Below are 17,769 nucleotides of genomic sequence, written 5' to 3'. Positions count from 1 at the left end.
TACAATAAAAAAAAATCTTAAATTTCACTGGTCTGGTTTATGGACAAACTACTTTTTGCACGCGGCTTCGCCCGCGTTTAAAAGAAAATGATATAACATACTAACATACACAAAACTGAAAATTCGTACCTTCTACTTTGCTAAAGATCATCACTTGATTAAATGCATACTTTACAATTCAATCCTTACTAATATCGATTAAAATAATCGATGTTTTGGGTCCAAAAGATTAATCGATCTTAGATCGCCATCCCTAGTTCCCGTGGGATTTCTGTGATAAAAACTATCCTATGTCCTTTCTCGGGTCTCAGACTATCTTTGTAAAAAAAATCATTAAAATCGGTTCAGTGGTTTAGGCGTGAAGAAAAGACAACCAGACAGACAGACAGACAGACAGACAGAGTTACTTTCGGATTTATAATATTAGTAAGGATTATTAAACATACCAATGGAAAGTATAAAGCCTATAGAATATGCAAATGTTAGGTTGACTATTCTTTTCCTGTCACAACCCTTGTGAAAGGTAAAAGGTATAGATAGGTAAACAAGTTGGCCTACCCAAGGATTGTGACAGAACCTAACGTTTAACCTATATAGGCTTCATACTTTCGATTAGTATGTCATTTTTCTATTAACAAAACTAGTCATATGTTTAAGAAAAAAGAATGGCATATTCTGGACTAAATTTTTTAGTCAACCCGTTTGCAGTACACTTTTTTACATATTTAATTTGATATAAAAATGTTTCATCCATTAACCAGCTCGGGGAAGGTCGTCCTATATTGGGATCCTCTACTATTAATGATTTAGAATAATATTTGTAATTTTAAGTACGTTTTTTATGCTGAGAGGACACCCGTTTACAACAGTGGGACAGGAATAAGTTGGTGAGGTTAGGTTAGGTTATGTTAATAATGGTATTTATCTAGAAGAACAAGCTTAAACTCGACAAATATATTGTTTAGTTGTTGCGTTGATATGATAAACATGCTACTTCAGCATCAGATCAGTTTCATCATGTCATTACCTATATAGAAGATACAGCACTGCCACCGTAACAATATGTATTTATAGCAGTATATCACAATATGTATATATATATTTATAGCAGCATACGAGCATGCAGTCCACCTGATGGCAAGTGGCTACTGCCGCCCGGACATCTGTAATCAAACCCAGATAGGATTAGATATTCCTACCTGAGGTCGGCCACAAGCGCCGCTACCCCTGAGGACTAAGCTGTAACGCCTCGGAAAAGTCTGTCTCCCTTACCACACCCTTCAAACCGGAACACAGCAGCGCCTAACACAGCTGTTATAGTATAGTTATAAAATAGATGACAGAGACAATTTCAGTTGTCAAAGTTTACATTTTCTTGTTAGGAATGAGTAATCTTTACTAATCTATGGTCTAAGTATGTTATATTTATGTATGTATGGTGGTATACTGGCATATAAGTAGTCCTTAATAAACTCTAAGATCCACTGTGGTCCATTCTGGCCATTATATTTACACCTAAAAAGTGTATTTTTTTTTTGTTGTAATATGCTTATAGATATTTAAATATTTTTTATAACTTGATAACATTTTATATCTTTGACGTATTCTAAATAAAACTAACCTTATCTTTATTTAACGAAATTACTAAAACTTTGAGTTACGCTAAATATGAAATCTGTTATTTATTTTTGGTGCGATTATGATATAATATTGTGTTCTCCGCGCTTAAGGGAACTAATATAAACCGTTACAAATTAGTCCTTATACAGAATGTAAAGTGATCTAGTACTGATCTGTAAAAAGCATGGTTTCATATTTTTTTTATATAATATAATTATTCGTTCATTATTTTTTACATAATATAAGTATTCGTTGTCATTTAATTTAACTTTTCAGGCAGACATTTGTTTGTCATACTTTCTTACACATAAAAAATAAATTGAAATTGGCGCGTAAATTAAGATCACAAACAAACAGAATAGAACATAGATTAAAAATATGATTTACATTTTTTTCTTTTAATCACCATGTCGTATAAACGTTCAGCCAATTATATTTTTACTAACGATGCAGTAACTAAACGCATGTATTATTTTTTCATTTATAAAGCAGCTATATTATAATTTTATTTTTCTGTTTTTTTGTTTATTTCCAATTTATTTATGGAACTCGTAGTCTTCGCTATTAAATACTTTTATATTTTAGTTAAAACTGAAGTTGGTATTTATTTTAAGCATTTGCTAAGATCTTTTGTTATATTTTGTTTTAGTCAGTAGATTAGTAATGGAAATATTATTATACTTTATTAGACTAAACTTTATTAATTATTAGGTTAAGTGTAGTTTTAAGAGCACTACTTGTAATTTTGTTTCGAAATGTATACTTACATTATACATTTTTACCATAAAAATTATGTTGGAAATATTTGTATGAAGACAAAAATGGTATACATTATAAATGTACATAATTATATGTATTCAAGACCTTTTCTTATCATATTCTTATTCATAAGATTGAATGTCGAGTAATGTTATAGTTCGCGCCAAACTGCTAGTCCGCTCTGAAGTTGTTGCGCGCATGTTTAGTTAAGTGTGCCTTACGTTACTCCGTAAAGGCACACAAACGCAGCTATGTACCCGTGGGCGGGCAGTGAAGAGTGCCGGGAGGGTCCCGAGCTGTCTTCATCCCGCTAATATCTGCAATTTGCTACGCGACTCGTTTCTATGTTCGGAGCGGACTGGCAGTTTAGCGCGGACTACATACATTTTAAAATAACATAACTTGTTTAAATAACGGATGTAAGCCAAAAGGGCAGCTTTGTATATTCTTCTCACTCACACATTATAGAGAAAGAGTGAAAGGGAAACACTTTAAATTGCATTTTTTAATTGAAAAACATACATTATTAACAAGTTTACTCTTCATACTTATAAAAATAGTATTAATGTGCCTTTAAAATAACTTAATATATTCATAGTTCATGTGTGTGTGTGTAGCGCACATGAAGCGTTCCCATTTAGTTTTTTACGAGCATGCAGTCTACCTGATAAGTAGCCACCGAAGACATCTGTAAGCGACGTCAGATCGGAGTCCTATCTGAGTGCAAAACTGAGTGAGTGTTGCACTCAGATAAGACTCCTATCTGACTGCGGATGTGTTGCTAATCCTAAGAACTAAATTGGAATGTCTCGTGTAATTAAAATTATTTAATCTACCACCAGAGGCCGCGTAAAGCGTGGGCGACGTGGGCCATCAACTTTTTAAACTAGGGGCCTCCATTCCACTTTCCACCCCGGGCTTCCGACCTTAGTCCATCACTTTTTTTTATAATATAAGAGTAGCAGATGACCATGCAGTCCGCCTGATGGTAAGTGGCTACTGCCGCCCATGGACATCTGTAATCAACTCCAGATAGAATTACGTATTAGCTACCTGAGGTCGGCCACAGATGCGCCGCTACCTCTCAGGACTAAGCTGGAATGCCTCGGAAAAGTATGTCTCCCTTAAAACAACAGCGCTTAACGCTGCTGTTATTAGGCAGAATAGGTGTGGCGGTAGTGCCGCCGGAGTCGAACCACAAAGAGTTCTACTATCTTTAACCTATAACCTTATGTTTACATTGTATTGTGTCAGAGGGCCCCGAAAAATGTTTTGCCGACATAAAATTTAGGTCTTACGCCGCCACTGCCTACCATAATCTTTAAAGCAGATCAGAAGCGGTTATGCAGCATTAGTATGTAGTGGGTTATTCATATGTAATGTAGCATATTATTGTTTTTAATTTTTGACCATTTATTGCATAACCTAAGTCATAACTTCGTAGAGGGGGGGGGGGGGGTCTAAAATAGTGGTTGTCTATAAAATATTAAGTTAAATACATTTCAACTGGTGGACTGGAAGGTCGTTTATTACATTTTTAAAATATGACGTATTTTAATATCATAGGAATCTTTCACATTGTATGAAGCTTAACAGAATACTTCAAGAAATTGTAATTTTCTGCAAATTGAAACTTGTAGAACAAATTTAAATGTTTTGTCCTTCTTCTAAATAGAGTAGATATTAAGTAGTGTTATCTCTTTATGGTGAAAGTTTCGTACCACCTTATATTGTATCTATAGAGTGTAATGTTTTCTATTATTATAATATTTTTGGTGCACTCACATGTATAATTATAATATTGCATTTATATTTATGTTATTTATTAATTTACTTTCTATTTTTGTGTATTTTTGTTTGGGAATGGTCAGGCTTTACACAACCTTCTTTAAGAACGTTTTATATTGTTTTTTATTCTTATGTAAAGATACATCTTAGAGCTCTGTATAAATATTTAAGGGACAGTCGATGCCGGCAACTGCCAGCGTTAGCGGTAATCTCTAAAAACTAACGGTTAGGGCTGGCGATTCTTTCCGATAAAGATCGATTCGAATCGAAGTGAAAGAAATAGATTCACAAAAAAATCGGGGCCTAAAGAATCAATTCTTTAAATCTTCGATCTTTTCTTAGTTGTAGACGGGCAAGATAGCAAAAAACAAATGAAATACATATCCTTTGGCAAAAAATCTTTTCTAATGTTAGAACATTCATTCAACTTAGAAAAGATCGACTTTCGATTTTTTAGGTTGAAATATCGATTCACTAAATCGATACATTAATGGATAGGATTAAAATAACCATTTTTTTGGTCCAAAAGACAGAATTGGTCCGATTCTTCGATTAATCGATTCGATCCCTGCCAACGGCGGTAGTCGCCCGCAGCCGCTGACGCCTGTCGCCGACCGTCGCAAAGTATTGTCTGTCATTAACAATAGCTGACGACTATCGGCGACGGTTGTAACCGCCGACTGTCGGTCTATTCGCTTCTATCGCTCGTATGTAACCTTAATTTGTATAAAACTCTTATATTACTACTAACAACTTTTTGCGTTGTACTTAATTACTACTGTTGCAATATCTTAAGATCTGATTTGGAAAATGATACTAAAAACGGCATTAAATTGCTGTGAAAGGACTTTATAAAAGGGAAATGTATAAATTTTAAAGTCTTGTGAGTTTACAGTCAGTGACTGAAAATATGTCAACTGTGAAAGCGCAGTTGTTGATCAAATTATGTCAAATAAAAAGAAATACACGTAATTTCTGATTTTAAGTACTTTCGAACAACCTGTTTGTGGCCTTATTGTGTTTTGTGTATAAATGTCATTAGAAGAAAATATTTTATAATCATGTACCTTGAGTAGACACCTAAATTGAGTTTTTGTGATCTAAGTTAAAGTATATTAAATTATTTCTACATCACATTATATTTCTGTTACTTTTGTTGTTAGTTTTACAATTACTTTCTTTGGTCATTCTGTGATTTTACTTTTTACTTTTTTCGCTTAAACTGTATTTAATGTGTGGTAATAGAATTACATTTTTTAAGTAAGCAAAAAAAGAGTTTTTCTACCCTTTTCCTCAACAATATGAATCTGTGTACGTTTAAAAAATAATAATATTAAATATATATAAATTAGAGATCATTTTTATTTCGTCACTAGTGACCTCTAACGAAATTACAAGTGAAGTCTACTGCAAAAACAAAACGTTTTACGCTCGTTCGGAAACTAGTAGCAAAATAATATGGATTGTATTGAACATTTAAAAGTTCTTTTTAATATTAAATGATGTACTTATCCATGTATTTTGCAAAATGTATAAAAATGCATAAAGTTTATAAATATTAATATTTTTAATAAATATTTAGAAAATAAATTTTACTGGAAGAGTAATCTTTTTTGACAATAAGAAAATAATAGTGACGTTGTCGGTTGTCAAAACCCGCGCAAGGTTTCCGAACGGCACTTTTGCTATGTTTTGATAAATTTTCGACAAAAATAATAAATTTCTAACTTATTCTAAATCTTTCTGTGTTAAAAATGCCTCTTATCAGATCTGCTAGTTTCAGCCTTTTTGTGGAAATACTTATCCGCATCGCCCTTCTGTCTGCGTTTTGGTATGTATGACCATATGTTTTGTTTGTCGTATTGTGTTTAGAAAAAAATCTTAAAAAAACATAATAGGCACATTTATTTCCCTCGTAAAAATCATATTCATTCTATAATTTCAAATTTGGAATCATTTCAATATTAGTAAAATATCAGCTTTAGAAATATAATTTCTTTGTGTTTGGATTTTTCAAACTTATTTATATTTTATTAAGTTGTTAGTCTTTTATGAATTTGAGTCTGAGTCATTCTGAGTTTTCTCATGTTTATGGCATGACACAAGAAATACGTGTTTGTTAATTTTGTAATTATAATTCATAACTCATTTAATTAATCATATTTTTAAATTCATAAAAAAATCGTGAAATTTATCCTCAGTCATATATAACATTATAATTACCGTTAATTATAACATTATTAATTGTTTTTTTTTTTAATTTTCAAATTCAAAATTCGAATTTTTATTGCTCATGCATACAGTACATAATTATGGTGTTACAAATAGGGTATTCAAATAATTATGCATTTTTGGGAAACCTACAGCTAAATACATAAATTATAAGAGAAGAATAGGTACATAAAGGCCAATAACAAGTTTCCACTGATAGTTATTACTAATAAAAATATAATTATTATAACATTACTAATTAAAGTTTGCGCCAAACTGCTAGTCCACTGAAGTGGTTACGAGCAAGTGTACTCATACAATTTCCTATGGCGACGTGACGTGAATGAATCATTATTTTTATATTCAGAGCGGACTAGAAGTTTTACCCGGACTATACTATGGAAAATATTTTCCACAAGGATTTTCCTTTATTTTACTCTTACTCCTACTACTGATACTGATATTAGATCATTGTCAAGTCACTCTTAATCTCACTGAGATGAAATGCCTGCCCAGCATTGAGACAGTAATGAAAAAGAATTACTTTTACTGGTTTTCCAAATACAAAAGCAATAATTATGATAAGTTAATGATGATATTAAAAAAAATTAGAGACATATTTTTGTTCAAATTTGTCGTATTAATTATGAATAAATTTTATATCACGGCGTGCGTAAATTGACGTTTTACGCACGCTTCGCGTGCGCAAAACCCCCATTTCCGACCCCGTAATATAAAATTTTATACAACACGCGGACGAAAAATGTTTTTCTGACTCGTGTGATTGCAGTCCTCGCCTGCGGCTCGGCCTGCAAACTCACACTTGTCAGAAAAAAAATTTTCGTCCTCGTATTGTAATGTACTATTGTCTACTGGGCGTACTACTCCTAAACATAATTTTTGAAATATTATATATGTAAATATGCAATAATCTATCATAAAGAAGCCGTGCCTGCATTTCAGAATATAAAGTCATTCGTACAACACCATCTATCAAGCTCAGAGTATACCGGTAAACTGAAACTCTGCTCCGCACATACCATGCAATGTTAGAAAACTTACTTTTGATTTTAAATTGTAATAACTTTTGATAGAGTTGATTGATTTGAATGATATAAAAATTTAGTTTTTAGTCAAGATATTGTAAATTCATTGAATTCAATGAAGTGGTTATGGTTTGAAGCAATTTCAAACATACAAACAGACAGACAAAATTGATAAAAATTGCTATTGTGACTTCACAATTTTCCTAACAACTTTTTTAGAGTTTCATACCGAAAGGGTAAATATGGAACCATATTACTCCGGAACCGTAATTGATAGACATATGAAAGTTTTACAGAGGATGCATAACGGTGGCCGCTATAACAACAAATACTAAAAATAAAATAAAGTTGAATATTAAATGGGGTCTCCATACAACAAACCGGTATTTTTCGGCATTTTTAGATCTAACTGTTTAACCGTACTAAGACGGTTGAATTTTTACAATCCGTTTAACTGCTATTATAACAAATACAAATAATAATAATAAAACATTTTAATATAGTTATTTTAATTTTATTATAAATATTGTTTACATATCATTCATCATCATCCCAACGCCATCTATTGTTGTGTCATATAACTAAATATTATTGAAAATAATAAAATGAATAAAAATAAGTAAAACAACAATGAACATTTATTTGGTGGTCTGGAAGCCTCGGTATCGACTCGTATTTGGCGAATTATTTGTAAATATATTTAAGAGTAGACACGAAAAGTTACACTCTTATATATACAGACAAAGTCAGATGCTTAAACAATGTTTTATTTTCTGAAATAATAGAAATTCTCATATTTAAATCTAGCGTACTTTTGAATTAACATGTACTTGTAATAACAATACATCATTTTCTTATCAGGTGTTATCAGGCCATTAAGAATGGTTATTACGTTCACATTATGCATTCTTCTATTACATTCTTCGTTGTGGAATATTATCATACTAGGTTTTACCTGTGGCTTTGCTTGGTGTCAGAGTTTTTTTTTTAGTGGATTTTCTTTTTTTGAGGATAAAAGGTCACCTATGTCCTTTTCTGAACCCCTAACAGCATGTGTATATAATTCGACTCCGGCGGCACCACCGTCACACCTATTTCTGCCTAATAAAGGCAGTGTTGCGGTTTGAAGGGTGTGGTAAGGGAGACATACTTTTCCGAGGCCTTCCAGCTTAGTCCTCGGGGGGGGGGGGGGGGGTCAGGGGTTGCGCATCTGCTACCAACCTCATGTAGGTATCTTATACTATCTGGGGTTGATTACAGATGTCCTACAGCAGTAGCTAATTACCATCAGGTGGACTGCATGGTCTCTTCTACTCCTATATTGTAAAAAGGAAAAGAATATGTGAATATAGTTAGTGAAGTAATACATTTGGCAGCCATATCCAATTCTTATCTTTAATGACTTGCTCAATAATATTATTATCCATACCTGTATGAGATTACGTATTTATCATAATGCGGTTAACATTAGCTTTTATCATACCAGTTAAAGTAATAGGTATTGTCCGCGCCAAACTGCTAATCCGCTCTGAAGTTGTTGCGAGCAGGTGTAGTCATACAATTTGCTATGACTACGCGATTCATTTCTATATTCTGAGCGGACTAGCAGTTTTACGTGGACTATACCAGTCAGATGCGCAGGTTCCGGATTCGATCCCCGGCCAGACAGATATCGAATTTGGATATCAGTTCTGGGCCTGGGTGTTTGTCTGTTCGTCTTTGTGTCTTCATGGTACCAACGACACAGGGAGTGTGTGTCCTAGTGTGGGGCTGTGAGTGTCGAAAGCGTCTTTAATTACTAAAATTTGACTTTTTGTAATTTGAAGGTGGTAGACCCCTTTGTGAACCCATCTATCACTTGCACCGTAGGAATTAGACGCTTGTAATTTTCTTTTTCTAAGTAGCTCTTATGATAACAAATACTAAAAATAAAGTGAGGAAAAAACATTTATGTTTTGAAACCCTCGGTGTGCGACTTCGACATCCCAATTTACAGGTAAAACGTGCGTAAATGGTAAAAACGGAACCCTATTATTGTGCCTATTACTTAGCCTCCGCTGTCTGTCCGTCTGTCACAGGGCTCTATCTCCTGAACCGTGATAGATAGACACTTGATTTTTTTACAAAGTACGTATAAAGATGGCCGCTATAACAACAAGTACTAAAAATAAGAAAAAATGTAAATGAATGGGTGTCGCCATACGAGTAACCGCTATTATTCGGCGTTTTTCGCTTTATCTATTGAACTGCAATGGGTAGACAGTTTAAATTTTCACAATGGATTCTACGGCTGATATGATAACAAAATACTAAAAATTAAAATATATAAAAATTTGGAGGTACACATTATTTTGACCTGTATGTATGTATGTATGTAACGGAATCTTTGAACTCGATTTTTACCCACTTTGAACGGTCCGATTAATTTAAAATTTTGAACAATTATCAAGAACCGATGACACTACACGATTTTAATAATTTCATCCCATTCTCCTCATCAGCATCAGGAATCTGGATTAACTTTCCTTGTGCGATTTCAGCGTGTTTTTACTTTTTAAACTATAATTCGTTTAAATTCCAGCTACATGGAAACAATGACGCCGTTCATTCGTATAATCCAGCCGTCGGAGTTGGAGACGGATTGCAAGTATCCGCGCAGGGAGTCGTATGTGCCGGGGGGTGCTTTGTGGGCCGTCGTGCTCTCTGTACCGTGTGTACTGTCGTTGATGGCGTGGGCTGGGTGTAACGACTGCAATGACGCGTTTGAGGTTTGTTTTTCATTCGAATAATATAGTGACGCAGCTTTTTTTTTTTTTAATAATATAGGAGTAGCAGACGAGCATGTTCACCTGATGGTAAGTTGCAGCCGCCCATGTACATGTGTAATCACCGCCAGATAGGATTAGATATTCCTACCTGAGCTCGGCCACAGCGCCGCTGCCCCTGAGGACTCTGGAACGCCTCGGAAAAGTATGTCTCCCTTACCACACCCTTCAAACCGGAACACAGCAGCGTCTAACACTGCCGTTATGAGGCAGAAATAGGTGTGGCGGTGGTGCCGCCGGAGTCGAACCACAAAGGGTTCTACCACCTTCAAAAGCTCTTGTTGTATTGAGAGGCGTATTGATGGTTTGGTGTCTTTATTATGACTAACTTAATATTACTCTAACACTAACTTATATAATGGCTTAGCTCTACACAACAGTAAGGCTATTCTTACCACGCTTTTATTAGCTTGACCTGTATGTATGTAACGGAATCTTTGAACTCGGTTTTTACCCACTTTGAATGGTCCAATTAATTTAAAATTTTGATCAATTATCAAGAACCGATGACAATACATGATTTTAATAATTTTATCCCCTTCTACTCATCAGGATCGTCAGGATTAACTATTTTCCTTGTGCGATTTTAGCGTGGTTTTTAGTTTTTAAACTATAATAATTTTTATTCATAAGATTGCAATGCAGATAGTCCGCCTAATGGCACGTCACTGCCGTATCTATAACCAAATTTTGCAGTTGGTAGAATCCTCTATGGTTCGGCACCACTGCCACACCTATTTGTTATAACAGTAGTGTTAAGCGCTGCTGTGTTCTGGTTTGAAGTGTGGTAAGGAAGACATACTTTTCCGAGGCATTTCAGCGAAGTATCGGCGCATCTGTGGCCGACCTCAGGTAGGAATCTTATCTGGGGTTGATTACAGATGTCCTAACGGCAAGAGCCACTTGCCATCAGATGAACTACGTGCCTGTCTGCTACTCCTATAATATAGAAAAAATAAGATTTACAGTTATTACAGAAAATACATTTTATAAAATGCATTATGCTACACATATTGTATTTTTCATATTACAAAATATATTTTTTTCTAATATTTCAGATACTTTTAACATGGTCGTTAGCTCTGGGTATAAATGGAGTCATCACGGATGCAATGAAATTAATTGTTGGTAAGTCATTACTTCTACAATTTCAATTAATTCAATTCAATTAATTAATTTTCTAATTTCAAAAGTAAGATTGGTATCATATAAATAAGTTTTTAGGGTTCCGTACCCAAGGGGTAAAAACGGAACTATTACTAAGACTTTGCAGTCTGTCCGTCTGTCACGAGGCACTATCTCCTGAACCGTAATAGATAGACACTTGATTTTACAGAGTATGTATAAAGGTGGCCGCTATAACAACAAATATTAAAAAAAAGTTGAAAATATATGGGGGTCGGGGGTCAGTAGCTCATAATAAAAATACTAAAAATAAAAAAATTAAATGAAAATGTTGGTTGTACGGAACATTCCCTGTTACGCACATGACTTGCATTTGGTCAATTATTAGTATTTGTTCTCTAACAGCCATAGAAGTCAATGAATTTGCGGAGTACGGAACCCTAAAAAGCAAATTTGATAGTACGGAACCCCCTCTGTGCGAGTTCGATTAGCACTTGGCCAATTATTTTATATATTTACCAGGTCGACCCCGTCCAGACTTCTTCTACCGTTGCTTCCCGGACGGTATAGAGACAGCTGACCTGCAATGCACTGGCGACACCATGGACATTATGGAGGGCAGAAAGTCCTTCCCCAGCGGCCATAGTAGCTGTGAGTATCTACCTTTTTCTTCAGCCATTTTTTTGCTAACGAGAGGGACCTATTTCTGTTATAACAGCAGTGTTAAGTGCTGTGTTCTGGTTTGAAGTGTGGTAGGGGGGACATACTTTTTCGAGGCGTTCCAGCTTAGTCCGACCCTGGCCTCCGATCCTGGGGGGCCTCCAAACAGTTGCTTAGTAAAAAATGTGTATCTGGGAGCAGTGGGGGCCTCCATTCAACTTTCCGCCCCGGGTCTCCGACGACCTTAATACGCTTTCTACACTCACATCCCCACACTAGGATTCCCTGTGTCGTGGGTGCCATGGACACAGAGACAAATACACAAACACCCAGACCCACAAATAGAAACCTAAATTCATCATTTAGATTTCTGTTTGGCCGGGGATCGAACCCGGGACCCTCTGCGCGTCAGACCGTTATGGTGACCGCTCCGCCACGCGGGTCGTCAAACCATCCTAGTCCGCCACTGATTCATAGATTGTATATATGAGGTACTGGCAGCAACTCTTTGGCAAGTGTCAGACGTCAGTTATGGTTTGAAAAATATAAAACGCGTTTTTCTCAAAATAGATATTGTATTAATTAATTGCAAGTCTAAGATATAACAATTTTTGACGTGACAACATCTTATATTTTTTTTTTTTTTTTTTTTTTATAATATAGGAGTAGCAGACGAGCATGCAGTCCACCTGATGGTAAGTGGCTACTGCCGCCCATGGACATCTGTAATCAACCCCAGATAGGATTAGATATTCCTACCTAAGGTCGGCCACAGATGCGCTGCTACCCCTGAGGACTAAGCTGGAACGCCTCGGAAAAGTCTGTCTCCCTTACCACACCCTTCAAACCGGAACACAGCAGCGCTTAACACTGCTGTTATTAGGTAGAAATGGGTGTGGCGGTAGTGCCGCCGGAGTCGAACCACAACGGGTTCTACCACCTTCAAATTAATTAATTATAATTCGATGGAGCCGGCAATACGCACCGAAAAACATGACTCATGCGGCGTTACCGCGCTCTGAGGCGTTCCATTTAAGGCTTGAAGTGCAAGCGAGAGCGCGGAACGAGCGACAAAGAGGCACAATCGGCCTCCGCGTACTTACCTCCTTCTCTATATCCATACAAAATAACTATCAAACAAATAAAATTAAAATTTTCTTTTGAAAAATGCAACCATTCCATCAGTATTTTCTTATGACGTTGTCACGTTCAACTATCGTCAGTAAACCGACTTTACAGACAACCGATTTTTTTTTTATAACGTATGTCAGTGCCTCATCAGTAACCATTGTTTTTCAGTGTCCTTCTGCTCCCTGGGTGTAGCGGCGACATGGTTATGTGGTCGTTTGGGTGCTTTATCCCGGCGTCGTGGGAGCGGACCCAGGGTGCTGGCTTGCCTGGCGCCTCTCGCTCTGGCTGGCTGTATCGCGCTGTCCCGGAGTTGTGACTATCACCACCACTGGCAGGGTGAGTGTGTTCTTTGAAGGTGGTAGAACCCTTTGTGGTTCGACTCCGGCGACACCACCGCTACACCTATTTCTGTTATAACAGCAGTTTAGCGCTGCTGTGTTCCGGTTTGAAGGGTGTGGTAAGGGAGACAGACTTCCGAGGCGTTCCAGCTTAGTCCTCAGGGTAGCGGCACATCTGTGGTCGACCTCAGATAGGAATATCTATCTGGGGTTGATTACAGATGTCCATGGGCGGTAGTAGCAACTTACCATCAGGTGGACTGCATGCTCGTCTGCTACTCCTATAATATAAAAAAAAAAACAACCCCAGATATGATAAGAGGTCGGCCACAGATGCGCCGCTACCCCTGAGGACTAAGCTGGAACGCCTCGCAAAAGTATGTCTCCCATACCACACCCTTCAAACCAGAACACAGCAGCGTTTGACACTACTGTTATTAGGTAGAAATAGGTGTGGCGGTGGTGCCGCCGCTGTTCCGGAGCTAAGACTACCACCACCACTAAAATAGACCAATAAAATAATATCCATATTTAAGTAAAAAATGATTATATGTATGTATATTAAAGTACCTTTTGTTTACAACGCTTTTATTAACTTGACCTGTATGTATGTATGTAACGAAATCTTTGAACACGATTTTTTCCCCTTTTGAACGGTCCGATGAATATAAGGTTTTGAACAATTATCAAGAACCGATGACAATACACGATTTCAATAATTTTATCCCATTCTCCTCATCAGGATCGTCAGGAATCAGGATTAACGATTTTCCTTGTGCGAATAGAGCGTGGCTTTTAGTTTTTAAACTATATTTTTTTCTTTTCAGATATCCTAGTGGGATCAGCTCTGGGCTTCTCCGTAGCTGTATTATGCTACCAGCAATACTACAACCCTCTGACGTCAGAGCTCTCTGGGATACCGTACGTCGTGACCAACTCAAGTTTGGGTAAATACTTCAACGGGAAACCAGATGTGAGTCCTGTGAAGGATTGCAAGGAGATTGAATCCACACCGTTGCTGAATGGGAGGAAAGAGGATAAATGGATTTAAAAGGGATTTGAAGGTAGAACACTGTTAGATTCCAGCGGCACCACCGTCACACCTGTTTCTGTTATACAGTGTTGAGCGCTGCTGGTTGAAGTGTGGTAAGAGATACTTATCCGGACTTAGTTCTCAGGGGTAGCGGCTGTGGTCGACCTCAAGTAGGAATCCTATCTGGGGTTGATTACAGATGTCCATACGGCAGTGACTTACCATCAGTTGGACTGCATGCTCGTCTGCTACTCCTATAATATTGTATTTTACCTTCGTTGAGTGACTTTTTCATTTTTTTTATTTTTTCGTTACTTTTTGCGGGTTCAGACATACTTAATAGTAATAATTATTATGTGAATTTTATGTATATGTTGGAATATTAATTTTAATAATTTTTTGGTTGTGCAATTATTAATTTATTGCGTTTTTTGTGATTTTTGTTCCTTAATGTATTTTTTATATATTTTTTTAATGAGCGTACTTAATTTTAAAAATACTAAAGTTGTTTTAAAAAAGATTAAAAAAATGATAATGTTATTATTTGTATTTTTATATTTTGTATTTCGTATTACTTTGTGTTATTTTTTATATTTTTAATTGATACGTTACCAATTTATTTTATTATTTTTCTACTTAACTTTTTTACGTTTTACAATTTTATATACGATATTATTAATTTTTGTACTATATTTTTTAAATGTTACGCATATATTCGTAGCGTTTTTTAATTATGTTTTTAGTTTTTAATTTATATGTTTATTATTTATCATTTACAATTATTTTTGCTATTTAACGCAATTTTTTAAAATATTTATTTATGTTTAATTTTTCTGTTTTGTATATTCTTTTATTACGAAATTAATGTATTTTTATTTATAATTTACAATATTTTTTCGCTATTTAACCCGATTCTTAAAATATTCTTTCTGCGTTTTATAATGTTATCCATTTTTTTTATTTTTATACGAATTGAATTTTCAATTTATAATTATTTATTTTAATAACTTCTTTTATATTACCAATTTAAATTTTGTTTTACTTAATTTCAAAAGTAAATTTTGGAATAATTTTGATTGTGATATAATATGTTACCATTAATTTGTAATTTTTTTTTTACATTATTTACACTATATATTAGTTTTATGATATTTTGTCTTAAAATAGCGTAAAAATACGTTCTACTTTATGTGGTAAAGCACGAGGCGTTCCAACTTAGTCCTCATTAGCAACGCTTGTGGCCGACTTCAGATAGGGCTTACGCTGTTTGTCCACCGCCACCGTCACCGAGCCGATACCGATAATTAATGACGGCGCCGAAGTAGCCCATATACATTTACTATAGCCGCTTGTCCACCGCACGCCCGTCACCCGAGCACCGTCATCCCGGCCGCCGATATTGCGAGTAGATCGGCGTGACCGCTAGATCGGCACCGAGTTTTCGACGGGCCGATGTGCCGGCAATATAAAACACGTTGGAACTGGTCCATACACTGTCGTCACACGCCGACATCGATCGAACAAAATAAACCGCCGATATAGGTCGCGGTGGACAAACTATCGCCGTCACGACATATTAAAATCGGCTTAAAATAATCTCGTTCTCGGTATCGGCTCGGTGACGGTGCGGTGGACAAGCAGCCTTAGCCTATCTGAGGTTGGTTATAGTTCATACGGCAGTGTCTGCTATGAGTTAGACTGTAGTTTTCTTCAATGGCAAAATAATAATATATTTAGTTCCTAATTAAGGAATTACAACATTGTATAACAGTGTTTTTAAATAATTAGTCATAATTTAAAATTTAAATTTTAAAAATTGTTCCTTAAAACTCGAAATTAAATTTTTTAAATCAAACGTAAAAATACTAAAACATAGTTTGTCAAAAATTTTGAGTCTAACCATTTCTAATCGTTATTGAAAGGAGTTATTATTTTTTTAGTGTTTTATTGTGAGTAAATTAGTACAGTGCAGTGTGTTTCAAAGTTAGACCCCCTGGGAGGTCGCACAAGAAAGAGAAAAAAAATACATAATTCAAAAAGATTTTTTTATTTAAAAAGGCAAATTTAAGGAATTTGGCTACGTATTCGATGTAAAATTAGTTAGTTTCAGCTACTTCATTATTAATTTTAAAAATTGGAATCACATGATGTGTGTATGTGATATTTTTTCACTTTTATAGTAAATATTTATTTTAAATTTTATAAAACGAAACTGCATTATTTGTATTTCGTACGCTTTTAGGATAAATTACAATTGATTCGCTATTTAGAAGTTTGACTTTTTTTGGGGTGTTTAGGAAAAAATATGAGTGATTTAGTACAAAAACCATAGATTAGTAAAGATTACTCACTCCTAACAAGAAAATGTACCCAGTTTTGAGAATTGAAATAGTTGCGTAAAAAAGTTTTGCCACGTCTCCGTGCTAAAATGTCCCTAAAATATTTGAAATAATTACTTATTTATTATGTAAATTACGCAGTATTAGTTATTTATTCGTAAATTTTCTCTAAAAATGTTTTTATTTGTCAAGAATTCAAAAAAAGAACTTACTAATAAGCCGTTTGTGGCTTCATTCAATTTCAAGGCGGCGAAGTATCTTTACTAATCTATGACGAAAACATCGCCTCCATGAAGTTAGCTGGGAAGGGTTGTAAGTTTAGCAGAAGAAATATTTTTAGGTGTGCGATACGATACGTGTCGTATCGTCGCGTCGTGTCGTGTCGTGTCGTGTCTTTAATTTTTATTGTTTTATAGTTAATGATACATACTTAACCGAGGCATTCTAGCATAGTCCTCATGGATAGCGGCGTCTGTAGCCGACCTCAGGTAGGAACCCAATCCTATCTGGGGTTGATTACAGATGTCCATGGGCGGCACTTTTAATTTTATTCAATTCAAAGCATAATATTCTAATTAACACACATTAATAATAATAATTTTATGTTTATGTAGTAACACATGTACTTAATAATCATTTCTATTGCAAAGCAAATTAATTATACAAATTATACAAGTGTACAAAATATACATTCCATTTATATGTTAATTTTTTCTTTTCCTGTTTGTGGCTCACAGGCAATCCAAAATATAAAACAATAGTATAAAAAATGTAATATTATGTATAATTTATGTTGTATTGATGTTATTTTTTTCTTTTCCTGTTTGTACAACAGGTAATCCAAAATAAAATAGAATAGTAAAGAAAATGAAATATTATGTTCCATTTATATGT

General features: G+C 35.1%; 1 protein-coding gene across 1 annotated transcript; it reads left to right on the top strand.

Moving 5' to 3' along the window:
• Positions 1-5,818: 5,818 nt before the first annotated feature.
• LOC140752761 (phospholipid phosphatase 5) lies at positions 5,819-15,181 on the top strand. Its single transcript, XM_073087108.1, has 6 exons — positions 5,819-5,998; positions 10,006-10,192; positions 11,308-11,377; positions 11,897-12,025; positions 13,334-13,501; positions 14,331-15,181. Exons 1-6 carry the CDS (start codon positions 5,922-5,924, stop codon positions 14,552-14,554), a joined length of 855 nt encoding a protein of 284 aa, XP_072943209.1. The 5' UTR covers positions 5,819-5,921; the 3' UTR covers positions 14,555-15,181.
• The last annotated feature ends 2,588 nt before the right edge of the window (positions 15,182-17,769 follow it).

Source organism: Epargyreus clarus, unplaced genomic scaffold (assembly GCF_041222505.1).
Source record: "Epargyreus clarus isolate Ecla_fem2 unplaced genomic scaffold, WU_Ecla_fem_2.2 ptg000025l, whole genome shotgun sequence".
Lineage (NCBI taxonomy): Eukaryota > Metazoa > Arthropoda > Insecta > Lepidoptera > Hesperiidae > Epargyreus > Epargyreus clarus.
This window is presented reverse-complemented; position numbering and strand designations above follow the sequence as displayed.

Bases quoted from the DNA above. Each gene is read 5' to 3' on its own strand.
- LOC140752761 (XM_073087108.1), top strand. From the start codon at position 5,922: ATGCCTCTTATCAGATCTGCTAGTTTCAGCCTTTTTGTGGAAATACTT. The intron at 11,378-11,896 runs GTAAGTCATTAC...TATATTTACCAG, and splicing joins TGCAATGAAATTAATTGTTG to GTCGACCCCGTCCAGACTTC. The intron at 13,502-14,330 runs GTGAGTGTGTTC...TTTTCTTTTCAG, and splicing joins CTATCACCACCACTGGCAGG to ATATCCTAGTGGGATCAGCT.